General features: G+C 52.5%; 2 protein-coding genes across 2 annotated transcripts; both read right to left on the bottom strand.

Annotated features, from left to right (window-relative positions):
• Positions 1–157: 157 nt before the first annotated feature.
• Positions 158–4,588, bottom strand: EID2B (EP300 interacting inhibitor of differentiation 2B). Its single transcript, XM_008257137.4, has one exon. The coding sequence runs from the start codon at positions 4,564–4,566 to the stop codon at positions 4,063–4,065; it is 504 nt and encodes a 167-aa protein (XP_008255359.4). The 5' UTR covers positions 4,567–4,588; the 3' UTR covers positions 158–4,062.
• Positions 4,589–15,512: 10,924 nt separating this feature from the next.
• On the bottom strand, positions 15,513–19,389 carry EID2 (EP300 interacting inhibitor of differentiation 2). Its single transcript, XM_051846651.2, has one exon. It carries the CDS (start codon positions 16,539–16,541, stop codon positions 15,936–15,938), a length of 606 nt encoding a protein of 201 aa, XP_051702611.1. The 5' UTR covers positions 16,542–19,389; the 3' UTR covers positions 15,513–15,935.

Below are 19,389 nucleotides of genomic sequence, written 5' to 3'. Positions count from 1 at the left end.
TGAATTTGCAGCAGGGTCAGGAGTGCAGGTGGCTGGGAGCTCCCAGCTTGTTGCTGGGTCTGAAGTGAGGGCAGTCTGGTGGAGGACAGTCCGCCTGTGTTAAACCTGTGCAGTGTGACGCTCGCGGGGACTGCGTTTCAGACATTGAGACAGGGGCTATGGAACGATATGTTTTAATTAGCCAGGAGGATGACACAACTCCAAACTTTATGCACCTAATAACTGCTTCAAAACACCTAGAGCAAAAACTGAGAGATACAACATGGAACAGACAAATACACCTAAGTTAGATCAACTGACAAAAACATAGAATATTTGAATAACACAAATTATAGGCTTGATCTAATGATCACATGTATATAATTGCAACCAATAACTAGAAAACACAAGGTCTGCACAAATGAAATATTTACAAAAATTGGCAGTTAGGTCGTAAAACAAGACTCCATGCATTTCAAATAATCTGTATACTCTGAATCACATTCTGTGACCATCATACACTTAAGTTACACATCAGTAACAAAAGGAACATAAAACTATGAACACAATTGGGAATTACGATAATTTTTAAATAATTCTTTGTTGAAAAACAGATTACTACAATAAGAAAAATACCATGTACTTAAGCTTGTACAGTTGAACTGTAATGGTACTTAGAAGGAATTTTATCACCCAGCTTAAATGGTTGTAACAGAAATGGATGAAAATTGATGAACCAAAAATCCACTCAAGAAGTTAGAAATGTAAAAAGGAACTACTGGAATAAACTAAAATTTAAAAAAAGCAGGTAAAGACTGGGCAGAAATTAATAAAACAACAAACCAAAAGAGGTTAAGACAGTTGGTTCTTAGAAAAAAGCAACACAACTGAGAAACTTTTCCTGAGACGGATCTACCTGGAGACAGAGAAGGCCTCACCGGGAAATGTGCTCCCGTTCTCTCTGCTTGTGAAGCAAGTGGTAGGTTTCTGTCGGCCTGCCCTGGGTCTCGGGGAGGGACCCCAGAGCACGGCGTCACGGCAGGAAGGGTCCCCCCAGGCCCATCTGCTCCCAGCCACCTCACAGCAGTGTGTGAGGAGCAGATGGAGAGGAGCAAGCCTGCTTTGCTCTGAAAACTACGGGAAATTTTTCTACAGGTTGCCAATCTCGGTCTTTCCAGTTTAGTCATTTTCTTCTGCCACCACTAGGTAGAGAAGGGCGTATTTCAGAAAATTAGCCAGAAAATGCAATATGCTAAGCCAGCAGAGAATATCAATACTCAGATAACTGTGCTACAAACTACTGATCTCAGAAAAAATAGGAACTTATTAATGAACTAGTCTGTCTCCCAAAAAGCATTAGCCCTGGATGGTTTTCATAATGAAATTTTGTGACCAAATAATTCCAAATCTGCCCTTCTACAGAGCAAGAAACAAGAGAAAATACTCCCATATTTTTTAGGTGAAATGAATATAACATTGACATAAACACTGAAAAGCTAACAAACTACAAATCAATTTCACTTATGAATTCTAACATAAAAATCTCAAATCAAATGTCACCAAACAGAATTCAGTATAAATCTGAGTAATATGTCATGAGGCACAGTCCACATGCTTAGACCCCTACCCGAAAACCTAGGTACATAATCCAACATAGACACAGCACGGAAGACAAGTGGTTCATTAACATGGAGCTACCTTTAACAAAATTCCCAACTGCTCGTGAGAAAAAAGCCCAGACTAGAAGCAGGCATATAAGTACATTTCCTGGATGTGCTACAACACAAAAGCTAGCCCTGAGGAAGCTAGCTGGTTGCTGGGGAAACACAAGAAGCATTCCCACAAACGCCAGCAAAAAGACAGGGACAAGGTCTTCTCCACTCTGTGGGTATTTATGTTGGGGTGGGGCTTCTAGCCCAAGCAATTATACAAGAGAAAGGAGTGACAGGCACTAAAAATGGCAAAGGACATGGGAAAACTTGCTCTTTGTGGAGATGACTGTATGCCAAAGACGAATCCAAACAAGAGACTGGAGGAACTTTAATACAGCACCAAAAAATATGAAGAAATTAGTAGCATTCAAATGTACAAACAGCAAAACCTCACTCATGAAAGCCATAACAAAGAAATAAGCCTTGGGATATTCTTACCAAAAAAACACACAAGTCCTCCAGACTTGAAAACACATCTGAGGATACAGAAAGGTACCTGAATAAATGGAGAGATTATCAAATTACTGGACAGGAAGCCAACAGTACAAAGATGTTGACTGTCCCTCAAAATCACACGCATGTAATGCGACCCGTATACAGTACCAACGACGCTGCTCAAAACAAGCAAAGCCCAGAAACTTCTTAAAAACTTTTACTCAACTTTAGTCGAGTCCTAAAGTTCCACAATAGAAAAAAAAAAAGTCAAAGAAAATCTAGAAAAACTGTGGAAAAGAGCAGCAATGGGGGCGAAACAGCAGTATCAGAACCCACAACAAAACACTGCAAACGAACACGAATGAGCAAGTGTTCCTGTAGCAGGACCAGCCTTCTAAGCAGGACTCAAAGTCTAGAAGCCACAGAAAAGCAGAGACACACAGCTACACTACAACACACACTTTGTCTACATTTCTACAGGCCTGCAGTATGGCATCCCATATCAGAGAGCTGGCTTGAGTCCCAGCTACTCCGTTTTTGCCCCAGCTTTCTGCTGGAGCAGGCAGTGGAAGACGGCTCAGTGGCTTGGGCCCCAGGATCCGCGCGGTAGAGCTGGGAGCTGTTCCTGGCCCGGCAGCCTTGGCTGTTGCAGCCATTACGGGAAGGGGGAGAGGCGGGGAGGGAGGCAGGGGGTGAACCAAGGGAAGGACGGAAGATCTCGGTGGTGTGCTCCCTGGGGGGCTCTACCTTTCCACATGTTAAAAACAACAAAGGGATCAAAAGCAATCAAAACTGAGAAACTGTATTTCTACCTCACATTACAAAAGGCTAACTTCCTTAGTGACTTATATACAGACTTGCAAGCCAATAACGTTAGCATAGTGACGCTACCCTGATCTGAAAAGGGGGACAGCAGTTCCCCGCTGACGCCAGTCTGCCTGCGCCTAGGGAACTGCCGAAGGGCGGAGAAGCCACAGCTCCCGAGCACCTGGGCTCTGCACACCCGCCCTTGTAGCTCTGCAAACTGCAGCGGGAACCGTCTTTTCACTGTCAGATCGGCCAAAGCCCAGTCTGACTGCCTGGCCAGGCTGTGGGGACCCAGGCGCTCACCTCACCCCGGAAGGGAAGGTAAACCGGCAGCGCCCCGGGGAGCGCTTAAGTCATGCAGGTACCCACGCGTGCGCCCCCTCCGCGAGGACGTAGGACAAATACGTAGGGATAAAATACATAAACACGGAGGAAATGCATAAATACATCGGAAAACGCTAAAACATTCTGTAACTAACCCCATGTCCAAAACACCACTAGTTAGTCTATTCAGACACAGTCTAAACGAAACAAAAACCTGATATACAAATCTGTAAGTGAAAATAAAAAAATCCAAGGTGCTGACGGAGGTCTCTGTTACCTTGCCTTAGAAGAGGGGAAAAAAATATTTAAATTAGGGCAATTTGCATATACACTAGAAAACTGTTGAAAGCGGGAGTCCCTCCGCCTTGGGGAGACGTCCCCCGGCTTGTCTTCCGCGGAGAGAGCAGACGGCCAGTTCTACAGTCTAGAATGACACGGTTCAGACAGTCACGGCCACTGACCATCCCCTCGCCCCGCACTGTCGCACGGCCCTGCAGACGCGTTCACCTCCCGATCCAGCGCCCGGCTTTCTCGATCTGAAATACTCGTCACTCCTCTCTGAAGAATCCGACAGCCGCGGGAAGACCCCCCCCCCCCCCAGGTCCTCCAAGTCCGCAGGCCGCGCGCGGGATTCCCTCCGACCATCGAGAGTCCGGTCTCTGGGTTCCGGCGGGACGATCTGTCCTGGGCTTTCTCTTTGCAAAATAAATAAATAAATAAATAAAAAACCCAAAAAACAAAAAGCCCAGCGTGGGAGGCGAGGAAGCCGAGGGCGCGGCCGGGGCGTCGGCTCCGTTCCCGCAGCTCAGTCGGCCAGCGCGCCCAGCGCCACGGTGAAGGCCGCCGCCTCCGAGTCCAGCTGCGGCGGGTCCGCGTCGAAGGCCGCCTCCCGCGCCTTGCAGCCCTCCACGAACAGCCGGCGGCGCGCCTCGAAGTCGCGCAGCAGCCTGACGGGGATCATGGCGTAGCTGTCCAGGTACTGGCGGAACAGCTGCTGCTCGCGAATCCCGAGGAGGCCGAGCTGCTCGTGGAGGCTCGCCGTGGACACCGGGCCCGGCTCCGGCCCCCGCGCCAGCGGCCTGGCGCTCGCGGCCGTCGGGCCTTCCCGGGCCTCCCGGGCCCGGCAGCGGCCGCCTACGCCGGCCTGCAGGACGTCGCTGACGCCACTCGCTGCGCCCATCTCGGGGACGTTGCTCTCTCCGGGCGACTCGGACATCGCCGCCGCCGCCACCGCCGCCGAGGCCGCCGGAGCGTTTCCATAAAAACGGGTAACGACGGCTCCGCGGGGCGCGTTGAGGGCCACGCGCATGCGTGCGTCCGGGAGCGCGCGGAACGCAGCCCTGCAAAAGGATGAGCGCATGCGTGAGCTCGGTGTGCAGGTCTCAGGCGCCCTCTAGTGGTGCTGAGTGCCATTGCTGCTGTAGTACTCCCCAGTCCTGGGGTGCCATGCTGTAGATTCGACCAATTCAATATTCGTGTGGGCTTCTGGTAAGATCATTTCCCAGTGCTTATCTTTTTTTTTTAAGATTTTATTTATTTATTTATTTATTTGAGAGGTAGAGTTACAGACAGAGAGAGGTAGAGACAGGTCTTCCATCCGCTGGTTCACTCTGCAGATGGCCACAAAGGAGCTAAGCCAATCTGAAGCCAGGAGTCAGGAGCTTCCTCCAGGTCTCCCACGTGGGTGCAGGAGCCCAAGGACTTGATCCATCTTCAGGTGCTTTCCCAGGCCATAGCAGAGAACTGGATCAGAAGTGGAGTGGCCGGGACTTGAACTGGCACCCACATGGGATTCCGGGGCCCCTGGCAGAGGCTTAACCTACTGGGCCACAGCACTGCCCCCCAGTACTTATCTTGATAGGACTGCAGGTTTGTTTAATGCATATTTTTTATTTTTTATTAATATTTTATTGTTAACTGGCACATTACAATTGTACTTATTTATGGGGGTACCATGTGATGTTTCCATACCAGTGTATAATGTTCAACTCAGGGTGATTAGTGGATGAAGATCTGCTTTTTTCTCCCCCTCTGTTTCTCCGTCACTCTGCCTTTCAAATAAATAAAACTTTTTCTTATTTTTTAAAAGATTTATTTATTTATCTGAAAGGCAGAATGACAGAGAGTCGGGGCAGAGGCAGAGAGAGAGAGAGAGAGGGCTTCCACCCACTGGTTCAGTCCCCAAACAGCCACAATGGCTGGAGCTGGGCCCATCAAAGCCAGGAGCCAGGAGCTTCTTCCAGGTCTCCCACAATGGGTTCAGGGGCCCAAGGACTTGGGCCATCCTCCACTGCTTTCCCAGGCCTTAGCAGAGAGCTGGATCAGAAGAGGAGCAGCTGAGACTTGAACTGGTGCCCATATGAGATACCGGCACTGCAGGTGGCAGCTTTACCTGCTATGCCACAGTGAAGGTCCCTCTGTTTTTTTTTTTTTTAAATGACAAAGATAAATAAATCATGTTGCTGTTCCTCTGAGTCCATTGTTAGGCGGATGCTCTGTGTCAGACCCCAGGGTGGCTTGGAACAATCTCTGCTTGCTTGTGTTTGTCACCTCCTCCCTAGAGTGTGTACTGTACATTTTCTAAATAAATCTTTTAATTTATTTATAGACAGTGAGAGAGAGACAGAGAGAAAGGTCTTCCTTCTGTTGGTTCACCCCCCAAAATGGCCACTACGGCCGGAACTGCGCCAAGAGCCAGGTGCTTCTCCTTGTCTCCCATGCAGGTGCAGGGCCCAAGCACTTGGGCCATCTTCCACTGCCCTCCCGGGCCACAGCAGAGAGTTGAACTGGAAGAGGAGCAACTGGGACTAGAACCGGCACCCATATGGGATGCCGGCGCTGCAGGCAGAGGATTAACCAAGTGAGCCATGGCCCTGGCCCCTAAATTTTAACTTTATGTTTCCTCATGGCCTCAGCATCCTCACACACAGCTGCGAGGAGCGCACCCAGTGAACAGCGGCCGAGGCAGCGAGGCTGTCTCCTGCCTGGGCTCCCTTTCCCTGCTCTGCCTGGCCAGGACCCGGGAGTCAGTGCAAAGGCAGCAGTGAGATGCCCCGGCCCCCAGGGAAGGCACTTGCCCAGGGGGACCTGTTCTCTCTCTGCTCCCCACTTGCTCCATTGGCCCTCTTCCCGGGGGGCCTCAGCTCCATGGGCTGCGCCTGTCTTATGGGGCCTGAGGGTGTCTGCTGGTTCCCAGAGGCCTTCCCGTGCTGCCCCTGTGGGACCTTCCTGACCACAACAGTGTAGGATGGCGCCAGCGCTGTTACACAGCGGGTAAAGCTGCTGCCTGCAGTGCTGCCTTGAGTCCCGGCTGCTCCACTTCTGACCCAGCTCCCTGCTAATGCACCTGGGAAAGCAGTGGGAGATGGCCCAGTGCCTGTGTTCCTGCCACCCACATGGGAGGTCCAGAAGAAGCTCCTGGCTTGGGGCCAGCCCAGCTCTGGCCATTGCGGCCATTTGGGGAGTGAACCAGTGGATGGGAGAGCTCTCTCTCTGCCTCTCCCTCCCTCTCTCTCTGTGTAACTCTGCCTTTCAAAACAAACAAACAAATAAAAGAACAGTGCAGGTGAGATGCACAGCTTGCTTCCAACCAGTAGGAAATGGCAGCAGGGATGGACTGTCACCCTGCGGTCACATCTTGGCTGACTGGAGTCGGACTGTTCCCTGACAGCTTTGCAGGGAGCTGTTATGTTCTGGGTTGGCCTAAAGAGAGGGGACCACAGGGCAGGGAGATGTGGACGGCCTCTGGGAGCCGAGAGTAGCCCTGCTGGCAACCAGCAAGAAAATGGGGACCTCATTCTGCCAGCAAACCGCGGGCCTGAAGTGGCTCTTCCCTGAGTCATGTCTCTGCTGAGGCCATGGCTGTGTGGGACAGCTGGATCCCGGCCGGATCCCAGCCCAAATCCCAGCCAGATCTCAGCTGGATCCCAGCCAGATCCCAGCCCAGATCATAGCCCGGATCCCAGCCAGATCCCAGCCCAGATCATGGCCCGGATCCCAGCCAGATCCCAGCTGGATCCCAGCCCAGATCCCAGCCCGGATCCCAGCCGGATCAAAGCCCAGATCATAGCCCGGATCCTAGCTGGATCCCAGCCCAGATCATAGCCCGGATCCCAGCCAGATCCCAGCCCAGATCCCAGCCCGGATCCCACCCTGCCGAGATCCCGAGGCAGAGAACCCTGCTGAGCTGCGGCTGCACTTCCAGCCTAGACGGTGGTGCTTATTTTAGGGTCCGCCTGATGCAGTCCTCTCTGTAGCAGAGGGCTGGGCGAGCATTCGTATGGGGCACAGGTAGCTTCCCCCTCAGAGAGGCCCCTTCATACACCTCGTCTCCAGACTGCCTGGCACCTAATTTTCCTCTTTGTTTTTTATTTGAGAGAGGGAGAGAGAGAGAGAAAAAGAACAGGGGTTTTACCTCCTGCTGATTCACTCCCCAAATGCCTGCAACAGCCAGGGCTGGGTCAGGCCAGAGCCAGGAGCTGAGAACTCAGTCCCGGACTTCCAAACAGGTCACAGGAGCCATGGTCACGGTCACTGCCGCCTCCCAGGGCCTGCAGCAGCTGGAGGCAGAGCTGAGCCCAGGCATTCAGATGTGGACTTGGGCATCTTTTTTTTTTTTTTTTTTAAAAGATTATTTATTTATTTATTTATTTGAGAGGTAGAGTTACAGACAATGAGAGGGAGAGACAGAGAGAAAGGTCTTCCATCTGCTGGTTCACTCCCCAATTCTGGAGCTGTGTTGATCCGTTGATCCAAAGCCAGGAGCCAGGAGCTTCTTCTGGGTCTCCCACGCAGGTGCAGGGGCCCAAGGACTTGGGCCATCTTCTACTGCTTTCCCAGGCCATAGCAGAGAGCTGGATGGGAAGAGGAGCAGCCGGGACTCAAATCGGTGCCCCTATGGGATGCCGGCGCTGCAGGCAGTGGCTTTACCTGCTACGCCACAGCACCGGCCCTGACTTGGGCATCTTAACCAGCACCTTCATGTCTAGGCCGAATGTTTACCCAGCCTTATGTGTTTTTATTTAAGAGACTTTTATTACATTATGTTGTTATAATTGTTCTATTATGCCTAACTGATAAACTTGATCATAGATGAGGTCTATGCAGGAAGAAGCACACACAATGCATTCAGCGTAGGGCTCAGTACCCAGTTTCAGGCAGCCGTGGGTGTCTGGGCACCCACCTCTCATGGATAAGGAGGCACTTCTTATGATTATTTTTCAGTATAATTGCCAGCCTTATGCTTTCTTAATTTGGCTGCTCCTGTTTATTTATTTCTATCTACTTGAATGACAGAGAAAGAGAGAGAGAGAGAGAGAGAGAGATTGAGTTTTTATCTGCTGCTTCACTCCCCAAATGCCTGCAACAGCCAGGGTGGGGCCAGACCAAAGCCAGGAGCCAGGAACTCCAGCCAAGTCTCCTGTGTGGGTGGAAAATCCCCAAGTACTTGGACCATCACCCTCTGACCCACAAAGCTGAATTGGAAGCACGGAGAAGCCGGTATTCACACTGCCCCTCTGGACACGGGCTGCAGGCATCCCAAGCAGCAGCCAGCTCCGCACCGCCTCACCTGTGCCTGCATTCTTTGTAATAGAACTGTATGTGCAGTGCTTTCCGTGAGTTCTGGGAGCTGCTCTGCTGAATCTCTGAGCCTGTGGGTGGTGAGAGCCCCGAACTGACAGCTGGTTGGTCGGGCAGGGGTGCAAGTGGCCCTGACGCACCTGCACCTGACACTAGGGCAGTCATTAGGCCAAACCCGTCCAGCTTGTGGAGGCCGACGCTGACTCCAGGCAGCCGGTGTCAGAACTGGAGGGGCTGGCGTCGTGGTGCAGCTAACCTCGTGAGTGCCAGCTGCTCCACTGCCGGTCCAGCCCCCTGCTAATGCCCCAGGGAAAGCAGTAGACGATGGCCCTAGTGCTTGGGCCCCTGCCACCTTTGGGGGAGACCTGGATGGAGTTTCAGGCTTCTAGCTTTGGCTTGGCGCAGCCCCAGCTGTCGCAGCCATTTGAGGAGTGAAACAGTGGATGGAAGATTTCTCTGTCTCTCCACACCCCCCCCCCCCCCACCGCCTAACTCTTCCTTTCAAACAAATATTTTAAAAAGAATTGAATTAGAGTATATCTCTTGGAGTGGAAAAGGAACAAGTGGCAAGCTGACCCATTGAAAAAGCAACAGTCATTCAGCACAGATGAGAATTTTCAGAGACAAAATGTCAACCCAACCTAGATACAGTGTTAAATCAAGATAAAATCAGTCCCAGTGGGATGTGGGTTGTGGCACAATGGGTTAAGCCACCGGCTACAGTGCCGGCATCCCTTATGGGCGCTGGTTCAAGTCCTGGCTGTTCCACTTCCTATTCAGTTCCCTACTAATGTGCCTGGGAAAGCAGTGGATGATGGCCCAAGTGCTTGGGCCCCTGCACCCATGTGGGGGGCCTGGAAGAAGCTCCTGGCTCCTGGCTTTGGCCTGGCCCCACCCAGCCCCATCGCTGTGGCTGTTTGGGGCGTGAATCAGCAGATGGAAGACCTCTGTCTCTCCTTCTCTCTTTCTCTCTGTAACTCTGCCTTTCATACACATAAATAAATCTTAAGAAACAAATGGCACTGCTTGGGATGGCCACATTCCCTACTGGAGTGCGTGCAAGCCAGTCCCTCCTCTGCTTCCTGCTAACACATGCCCAGAGAGGCAGCAGAGAATGGCTCAGGTACTTGGGTCCCTGCTACCCACATGGGAGACCAGGATGGAGGGCCTGGCCCCACCCTGGCTGCTGCAGTCACCTGGGGAGGCAATCAAGGGACAGAGGCTCTCTTTCTCTGTTGCTCTGCCTTTCAAATAAATACAATGAAGTATAAATATAAATAAATAAAATTGGCCTGAGAAATTTTCTGTACTTGCATGCTCAAGTCTACATAGCAAACTGGAACCTAATGTGGTATTTTTAAAAAATATTTATGTATTTATTTGAAAGAGTTTCAGAGAAAGAGAAGCAGAGAGAGATCTTCCATCTGCTGGTTCACTCCTCAAATGGCTGCAATGGTCAGGACTGGGCTAGGCTGAAGCCAGGAGCCAGGAGCTTCACTGGGGTCTCCCACATGGGTGCAGGGGCCCAAGCACTTGGGCTGTCTTCTGCTGCTTTCCCAGGCATATTAGCAGGGAGCTGGATTGGAAGTAGAGCAACTGGGACTTGAACTGGCACCCGTATGGGTTGTCAGCACCGCAGGTGGCAGATTTACCCGCCGCACCACAACACTGGGCCCTCTAACACAGTAATTAAACAAACTGAGAACCTGATTTAGGAATTTGCTTTTGTAACAAAGAGCTGGGTCCCAGCCGATCAGGGCAGCCCACCTTGAGTCAGTCACAGCCAGTCAGCTCTTCAAACCAGGTTCAGTTAAACCGGTACCTCGCTTCTGTTTCCTGTAGATCACTTCCCCTTCTGTCTACCAATGTCTTTCTGGATCTGTTCTGGTTCTGCGTGTTGCCTGATTCCCGGAACCATTCTTTGCTCGGTTAATCTCTGTTAAACGTACAGGGGTAAGGCCGTCGAAGCTTCATGGAGGACGTGGCGGGACAGGGATGGAGGAGCCAGGGACTTCTCCCTAACAGACGGCGTCATCCCGAGAGAGACCCTGACCGGGCTACTTTCACTACTGGCGGGGACCAGAGCAAACTCAGGGTCTCCACTTTCCCCCTTGCCTTCTGCCATTGCTCCCATTTCTTTCTTTTTTGCTACCTACCTCCCCCGGGCTTACAAAAATCCCCAGAAAATATGATTCTGATGGTTATGGGGACCCCTACTAGGGGGCGGAAACACAACAATCTCTACTTGTGCATCTAGATTGAAGCCAGTAATCGCTACAAGGACAGAAACCCAGCAACCCTCCCCTCTCCTCTGAAAACCCTGCCGCTCATTAGCTGAAGAAGGCCCAGTAACTTAAAGCATTTTTTGACAAAGAGGGCCCCAGGAGGATAAAATGACATTTTAATTAACATCATCGGAGGAGTCATTTCATTTTTAGCATGTATTTATTTGAAAGAGAGAGAGAGAGAGAGAGAATTCCATCGTCTCTGCTGTTTTCACGGCTTCCACCAGGAGAGACCTGAGACTGGGATGCGGCGTAGGATGTGCGTGCTGAAGGAATTGCAGCCTTGCTGTGACCTTGTACATCTGCCCCAAGTCCATTTTGCTTGCTTCAGGAACGTGGGAGAAGTATCCAGGTTGGTGGACGGGTTTCCAGTCCTAGTTCTGGCCCCTGCCTTCTTCCCTGGGGCATCCCTTACTAGATTCTAGGTTCTGTGAAGACAGGGATGAGATGACACCCTGCATCGTAACATCCCGAGACTGGCATGATGGGATGCGTGTGTGCATGGGTGTTGGAAACAGCGCATGAGCATGCATTTAAGGCCGGCTGGCGAGGTGCTTGGGAGCCGCCTTTGCCTTGCTAAGTACTTGTTTTACAGTTCCTGCCCACTTCCTGTCAGACCTGAGCTTTGTGAGACAACACACTGAGCTGATGCTTCTCAACAGACAGTTCGGGGACTGAGAGCTTAAGAAGCATTTGACGGGGCAAGCCCGGCATCCCATATGGGAGCCCATGTGAGTCCCGGCTGCTCCACTTCTCATCTAGCACCCTGCTAATGTGCCTGGGAAAGCAGCAGCGGATGGCCCAAGTGCTTGGGCCCCTGCACCCATGTGCGAGACCCGGGTGAGGCTCCTGGTTCCTGGCCTCTGGCTCGGCTTGGCCCAGCCCCAGCCGTTGCGGCCATTTGGTGAATGAACCAGTGGATGGATGCTCTCTCTCTCCCTTTCTCTGTATCTTTCAAATAAATAAATAAATCTAAAAAACACACAAAACAACAACAAAAACCTACAGAGCTGTGACTGCTGCCCGTACCAGAGAGAACATCCTTTAGGCCTACCCAAGGCCATCTCTGATGATGCCTGAGTGAATGTCTCTGCAGCCCCACGAGGAAGGGCTTTGGGGCTGGAGGAGCGGTCTCTCTCCAAACCCATATCTACCACCGTGGATTCCACCGGCGGTCAGGTCAGACCCAAAGGGATGCACACACCCTCTGGAGGTGCTCTGGGTTCCTCTCGTTGACTCTCCTAGAATGCCCCCACCCCGGCTCCCCACAAGTATAACCCATGATTTCATCAATCCTGCAGGACCCCTGGTTTCTCAGGAGCCCGGGCTTTCCAGCACAGCACCCAGGACCGCGGGGGAGGGAGCCCCACCGTCCTCGGGGAGTGGAGCCTGGATACTTCCATGCGTAAGCAGGGTCGCCGGGCTCTTTGCTGAGACTGCCCTCACCTGTCAGCTCGTGGCGCACGAATTCACTTTGTCAAGACTATTCTACAATTGCTGATTGCCTCAGTACTGGGGGGTTGGTTTTCATGGACTTTTTTTCTCCCTGAACACTGGGCACATTTCCCTGTTTGTCCACAGGGGCAGCAATTGTTAAAGAACTGGACGCCGTGTATCTGTGCGTGGTGTGTTGGACGGGCCCAGAGCTGTTACTTTCCTCCAAGGAGGGATTTTGTGCTCAGGCTGTTAGGAGGGCTGAACTCAAGATGCTGCTCCGTTTCCTCTGTGGCCACCTAGGGCCAGATCTGTCTCTCCTTCTCTGTATCTCTTTCAAACAAAATAAATAAATATTAAAAAAAAGCATTAAACCGGATTCTGTCCCGGTTGCCCCTCTTCCAGGTCAGCTCTCTGCTGTGGCCAGGGAGTGCAGTGGAGGATGGCCCAAGTGCTTGGGCCCTGCACCCCATGGGAGACCAGGAGAAGCACCTGGCTCCTGCCATCGGATCAGCGCGGTGCACGTGCTGGCCACGGTGGCCATTGGAGGGTGAACCAACGGTAAAAGGAAGACCTTTCTCTCTGTCTCTCTCTCTCACTGTCCACTCTGCCTGTCAAAAAAAAAAAAAAAAAAGCATTAAAAATAAAATAAAATAAGGGTGAGTGTTGTGGTGCAACAGGTGAAGCCACTGCTTGGGAAGGTCTCATCACCTGTCGGAATGGCTGGGATCAAGTCCCGGCTCTACCTTGGCTTTTAAGAGTTATTTATTTTTCCTATTTGAAAGTCAGAGTTACACACAGAGAGGAGAGGCAGAGAGAGAGAGAGAGAGAGAGAGAGAGAGAGAGAGGTCTTCCATCCGTTGGTTCACTCTCCCAGATGGCCACAATGGTCAGAACTTCGCCAATCCGAAGCCAGGAGCTTCCTCCAGGTCTTCCATGTGGGTACACGGCCCCAAGGACTTGGGCCATCTTCTACTGCTTTCCCAGGCCATAGCAAAGAGCTGGATCGGAGTAGCCGGGTCTCCAACCGCTGCCCATATAGGATGCTGGCACTTCAGGCCAGGGTGTTAACCCCGCTGCGCCACAGCGCCGGCCCCTACCTTGGTTTTTGATCCAGCTTCCTGCTAATGTGCCTGGGAGGCAGCACGTGACGGTGGGTCAAGTACTGAGCCCCAGCCACCCATGTGGGAGACCCGGATGGAGTTCTGGGCTCCTGGCTTCAGCTTTGCCCAACCCCAGCTGTTTTAGGCATTTGGGGAGCAAAAATGGCAGATGGAAGCTCTATGATGTTCAAATAAATAAAAATGAGTACATAAGAAAAAATAGGAAAATACATAGTTTGCACGGGAGGATTCAATATCTTAAAGACAGCATTTAATCTTAATTGAATTAATTTAGTTCATTAATTTTAATATGATCCTAATAAAAAGGTTTTGTTTGAAATAAGCTGATTTTGAAGCTGATGTATTCACTTAGTGGACCAAAAAGCCAGAAATATTCTGCTAAAAGAAGATGGGTGCCGGTTTGTGTCCCAGCTGTGTGTGTGTGTTTTTTTTTTTAAGATTTTATTTATTTGAGGTAAAGTTACAGACAGTGAGAGGGAGAGACAGAGAAGAGAGGTCTTCCACCCACTGGTTCGCTCTCCATATGGCTGCAATGGCCGGAACTGCACCAATCAGAAGCCAGGAGCTTCTTCTGGGTCTCCCACGTGGGTGCAGGGGCCCAAGAACTTGGGCCATCTTCTGATGCTCTCCCAGGCCAGAGCAGAGCTGGATTGGAAGAGGAGCAGCTGGGAATAGAACCGGCGCCCATATGGGATGCCAGTGCCACAGGGGGAGGATTAACCTGTTGTGCCACGGCGCTGCCCATCCCCCCCTCCAGCTGTTTCACTTTTGATCCAGCTCTCTGCTATGGCCTGGGAAAGCAGCAGAAGAGGGCCCAAGTGCTTGGGCCCTGCACCCACGTGGGAGAGCGGGAAGAAGCTCCTAGCTCCAGCACCAGCCATTGGGCCATCTGGAGAGTGAACCAGAGGATGTAAGCTCCCTCTCTAACTCTGACTTTCAAATAAATAAACCTTTGGGGGAAAAAAAAAAGGAAAATAGGAAACAAAGACTAAAATTTCCATGCCTAAAGGCTTTCAGAAAAGCCAAGGACAAATGATAAACTGGAAAGAAAAAAAACTTTTTTTTGGTAATTAATAAGCTATTATCATACTTCATTCATATCACTAATAAGTAAATAGCTACGACAGTCAATAAAGAACAAAATTATCCACCAAAGAAATGGATAAAGGATGTGATCAGGAGATTCACAGAAAAGGAAATTTATAAAGGATCTTCACAAAGTTCATGGAAAATATGGTATAAAAAATGCATGGATTTCAATTTTGCATCAAAATAAACTTATCTTTTAATTCCATTTTCAAGTACTGAGCCCTTGCTCCCACATGGGAAACCCGGATGGAGTTCTGGGTTCCTGGCTTCCTTGTATATAATTCTTACTGAAAAAGATATTTTTAGCTTCACTCAGAAAAGCAAATTTAAACTGACACACACCAGTTTCAACGATCAAACAGGCAGGATCTGGATCTCTGGGGGTGATGTAATGTGTTGGCCGTCAGTTGCCAGTGGGCGCATACAGTGATACAGGGATAGAAGGCAACTTAGCAATACCTACAAACTCCTCCCGAGTACTGCTGTCCCGGAATCTTCACTTCTGGGATTCCATCCTACAAGTTTGTAGCAAAGAATCCAAGACCCGGCACCCACCACTAGTTACAAACCCAGGTTTCTGTGTGTGTGCGCCCGCGGACACCAGGGAGGACGGCGCTGCGGCCCCCAGCAGGGCCGCGGTGGGGAGGGGGCGAGGCTGGAGACCCGGCCACTGCGCACGCATCCCCGAGCACGGGGCTCTCCACGGATCTCAGAAAGGAAATGAGAGACAAAGCCCAGAAACCTGGTGTTTCCGAAAACACAATTTATCACGTAATACACACACACACACACACACACACACGCACACGACTTCCCTGGCTCGCCGTTGGAAACGGCGCCGGAGCCGCGGAACCCCTCGCCCACGAGACGCTTCTGCAGAACAGGACCCGGAGAGCGAGCACCCGCGACCCCTGCAGTTCCTTCCAGTCCTCCCAACCCACCCCCGAGTCCCAGCCGTCGAGGGCCACGCGGAGGCGGAGCCGGGGGGCGGGGGCGGGGGTGCACCTTGCACCCTGCCCGGGCCGGCGATGCCGCTTGCTCTCTCCGGTGCTTCCTCGCTCTCCAAGCGCGCCCGGACTTCTCCCCTTGCACTTTTTAACTTTTTATTTTATTTTTTTAGCACTCCAGGCTGCAGGCGGGACGGCAGCGGCGCCCCCGCACCCCCACTACTCCCTGCTGAGAAACTTGTCGCACCCCAGTTCTTCGATGAGGGGGTTGATCACCTCGGACGCAGTCAGAGCTATGGTAAACGTCAAGACGTCGAAGTCCATCCTCTGGGGGTTGCGCTGGTACTCGGCGTCGAAGGCCGCCTCCCGCGCCCGGCAGGCCTCCACGAAGCGCCGCCGGCGCTCCTCCAGCTCCTGGATCCGGCCCGGCGCGATCGGGTAGTTCTCCAGGTAGTGGCGGAGGAACTGCTGGTAGTTGACGCCCAGCACGCTGAGCGGGTGCCGGAGGCGCAGGTACGGCAGGGCGGCCAGCGCTCCCGCGGGGCCGGCCCGCGACCGGGGCCTGCCCTCGGGGCCCTCGTCGTCCAGCGGCTCGCCTAGCAGCCGCGCCACCTCCGCCATGCGGGCCTCCCGGGCCGCCGCCGCCGCCGCGGGGCCTCCTCGGACGGCAGCCGCCCGGCCTCCCCGCGCCGCCGCCGCCATCGCGCCTTCCCGGGCCTCCTCAGGCTGCGCCGGCTGCCGCCTCCCGCCGCCTCCCTCCGCCCGCGGGACGCCGCTCGCCGCACCTGCCTGCGGGACGCCGCACTCTGCGGGCAGCCGGGACATGTCGGGGGGCAGGGGCGGCTCGCACCACAGCCGGAGCTCCCCGACCGCGCGACGAGGGGCGTGCGCACCGCGCCGTGTGCATGGGCGCAGTGCGCACGGGGAGACGCCGTGGGCACCCACGCGTGCGCAAGCGTCGTCGGCTCCGCGGCCGGACGCGAGAGCGGCGCGCACGCGTAGTGGCGCGGTGCCCGCGGGCCTCCGCTGCCGCCTAGCGATCGGGAGCGCCAACGCAGCGGGAAAGAGCTGCCATCTCCTGTCCAGGCATTTCTCGCTTCCACCCGTGTCGCGTTTACAAAGTCTTAACGCGAGCGCTTGCTGTAGGCACTCCAAGCTTCCGTCCTGGGACGCGTCTTCCTGAGTTCTTTGCTCTTCCGTGGCTATGATGCCTCCTGTATCACATACCAGGATAGTCCGGATTTTTGTTTTTGTTTTTTCATTCTTTCCCGTTCATTCGCCTACATTGACCCATCCCCATGGTCCTAGGTACCACAGCTTTATAATACTAGTCCCTTCTTGTTATGTTAAAGTTGCTTTCGCTACTCTTGCACATTTCTTTTTCAAAACCTTGTTTGTACACTATAACACCGGATTATAACACACAGCTGAATGATTTTTCATAAAGGGAGCATCCATCTATCACTTAAGCCAAGAACCCTCCCCCTCCCTCTTCCTCCTCCTCCTCTTCTTTTTCCTTCTAAATGTTAAGTTTTATTTCAATAACCTCCATTGAGGCAGAGGGGGTCAAATTGCTATCCCTTCCTTCTACTGCCTTTAACCGGCGACGGAGATGGAGATGGTGGGGGGCTTTATTGCTTCATTCCTTCCTAAAGATTTATTTATTCGAAAGGCAGAGTGACAGATAGAGAGATAGAGATAGAGATAGAGATAGAGATAGAGATAGAGATAGAGATAGAGAGATAGATAGAGAGAGAGAGAGGTCTTCATTCACTGGTTCACTTCCCAAAGCGCAACCTTTGGGACCAGGCCAGGCCAAAGCCAGGAACTGCATCTGGTCTCCCACAGGGGTGGCCGGGGCCGTCTGCTGCTGCATTAGCAGGGAGCTGGCCTGGAAGTGGAGCCAGCACTCGCAGGGGTTGCAGGCGGTGGCTTGCTCGGTTGCGCCACAACACCAGCCCGGCAGGCATTCTCCATAGTTTCCTGTGGGACAGGGCCACAGCCCAGAGGCTGCTGTTTGAACTCAGACCTGCATGACAGCCAGCCCCGGCATGAAGGCCTCTAGGTCACCTTCAGTGTCCTTGTCGCTGTCCATCGTGTCACATGTCCCATCCACAGGTCGCAGGGCTGCCCTCTCTCTGTCCTGCTCACCAAGCACCCAGTCTGCTGGGCTCCTGGCTGCTTCAGACTCAGCCTCCCACCAGCGTCTCTGCAGACGCTGTGTGCCTGGTCTCTCAAGGCAGCTCCCAGCGAGGCTGGTGGCGGCAGGTCTGTGGTCCCCACCCGCGGGCTGCCGGCACGACAACCATGCTTGCGGTGGGGCTCCCAGACCCAGGGAGTAGCGGGAAGGCCCAGTAAGCTGTTGCAGTGGTACAGGAGCAGATGTAATGCTGGTCTTTGGAGACTGAAAATCGCTCTCCCGTAGAAGCTGGCAGGTCCTCCTCTCGTCCAGCTCTCGGGAAAAGCGCGGCTTAGTTCCCAGAAGGGATGGGAGACTCGTCCTGGGAGAGGGAAGGGAGCCCCCTAAGAACCGCCAACAGAGGAAGGCAGGACACTCATCGGGGGTGGGGGAGCAGGGACAGAAAGCAAACCCCGAGACTTCAGGGTCGTCCGCTCCAGGCTGTGCCATCCGTGTGGCTCCCTGCCAGCCCTTCAGGATCTTTTGAAGACTTTAAAGATTTATTTATTTATGTAAAGGGCAGAATGAGAGAGAGAGAGAGAGAGGAGATATCTTCCATCTGCTCCTTCATTCACCAACGGCCATAATGGCTGTGGCTGAGCCAGGCCAAAGCCAGGAGGCAGGAGGCAGGAGAGGCAGGAGCGTCCTTCAGGTCTCCCCTGTGGGTGCAGGGGCCCAAGCACTTGGGCCATCTTCCGCTGCTTTCCCTGGCATATTAGTAGGGAGCTGGGTGGGAAGTGAAGCAGTTGGGACTCAAACCGGTGCTCATATGGGATGCTGGGATTGAAGGCTGCGGCTTCACCCATCAGGCCACAGCTCTGGCCCCTACATACATTTCACTAGATTACTAGTTACTAACATTTTGTATCATTTGTTCTCTCTCTCTCTCTCTCTCATATAGACTTTTTTAAAAAAGACTTATTTATTTACTTGAAAGTCAGAGTTATACAGAGAGAGGAGAGGCAGAGAGAGAGAGAGAGAGAGAGAGGGAGAGGGAGAAAGAGAGAGAGAGAGAGAGAGAGAGAGAGAGAGAGAGAGAGAGAGAGGTTTTCCATCTGCTGGCTCACTCCCCAATTGGCTGCAATGGCCAGAGCTGTGCCAATCTGAAGCCAGGAGCCAGGAGCTTCTTTGAGGTCTCCCACATGGGAGGAGGGGCCCAAGGGCTCAGGCCATCTTCCATTGCTTTCCTAGGCAATAGCAGAGAGCTGGATCAGAAGTGGAGCAGCCGGGTCTCGAACCGGTGCCCATATGGGATGCCAGAACTGCACATGGCAGCTTTATCTGCGATGCCACAGTGCTGGCCCCTCATATACAGACTTCTGCTGAACCATGTGAGAGATGGAGACACTGACTGTCATCCTTAAGTGTTTCACCATGAGTCTTCTAAGAGCAAAGACTTTCTTCTACCTAATAACAATGTCACACCCAACTTGAAATATGATATTCTGATATTAATAGTGTCATGTAACTTATAGCCAATAAATGGAAAAATAA

The sequence above is a fragment of the Oryctolagus cuniculus genome, chromosome 18, assembly GCF_964237555.1.
Source record: "Oryctolagus cuniculus chromosome 18, mOryCun1.1, whole genome shotgun sequence".
Taxonomy (NCBI): domain Eukaryota; kingdom Metazoa; phylum Chordata; class Mammalia; order Lagomorpha; family Leporidae; genus Oryctolagus; species Oryctolagus cuniculus.
Note: the sequence above shows the minus strand (reverse complement) of the source record. Positions and strands in the feature narration are given on the sequence as shown.

Bases quoted from the DNA above. Each gene is read 5' to 3' on its own strand.
- EID2B (XM_008257137.4), bottom strand. From the start codon at position 4,566: ATGCGCGTGGCCCTCAACGCGCCCCGCGGAGCCGTCGTTACCCGTTTT.
- EID2 (XM_051846651.2), bottom strand. From the start codon at position 16,541: ATGTCCCGGCTGCCCGCAGAGTGCGGCGTCCCGCAGGCAGGTGCGGCG.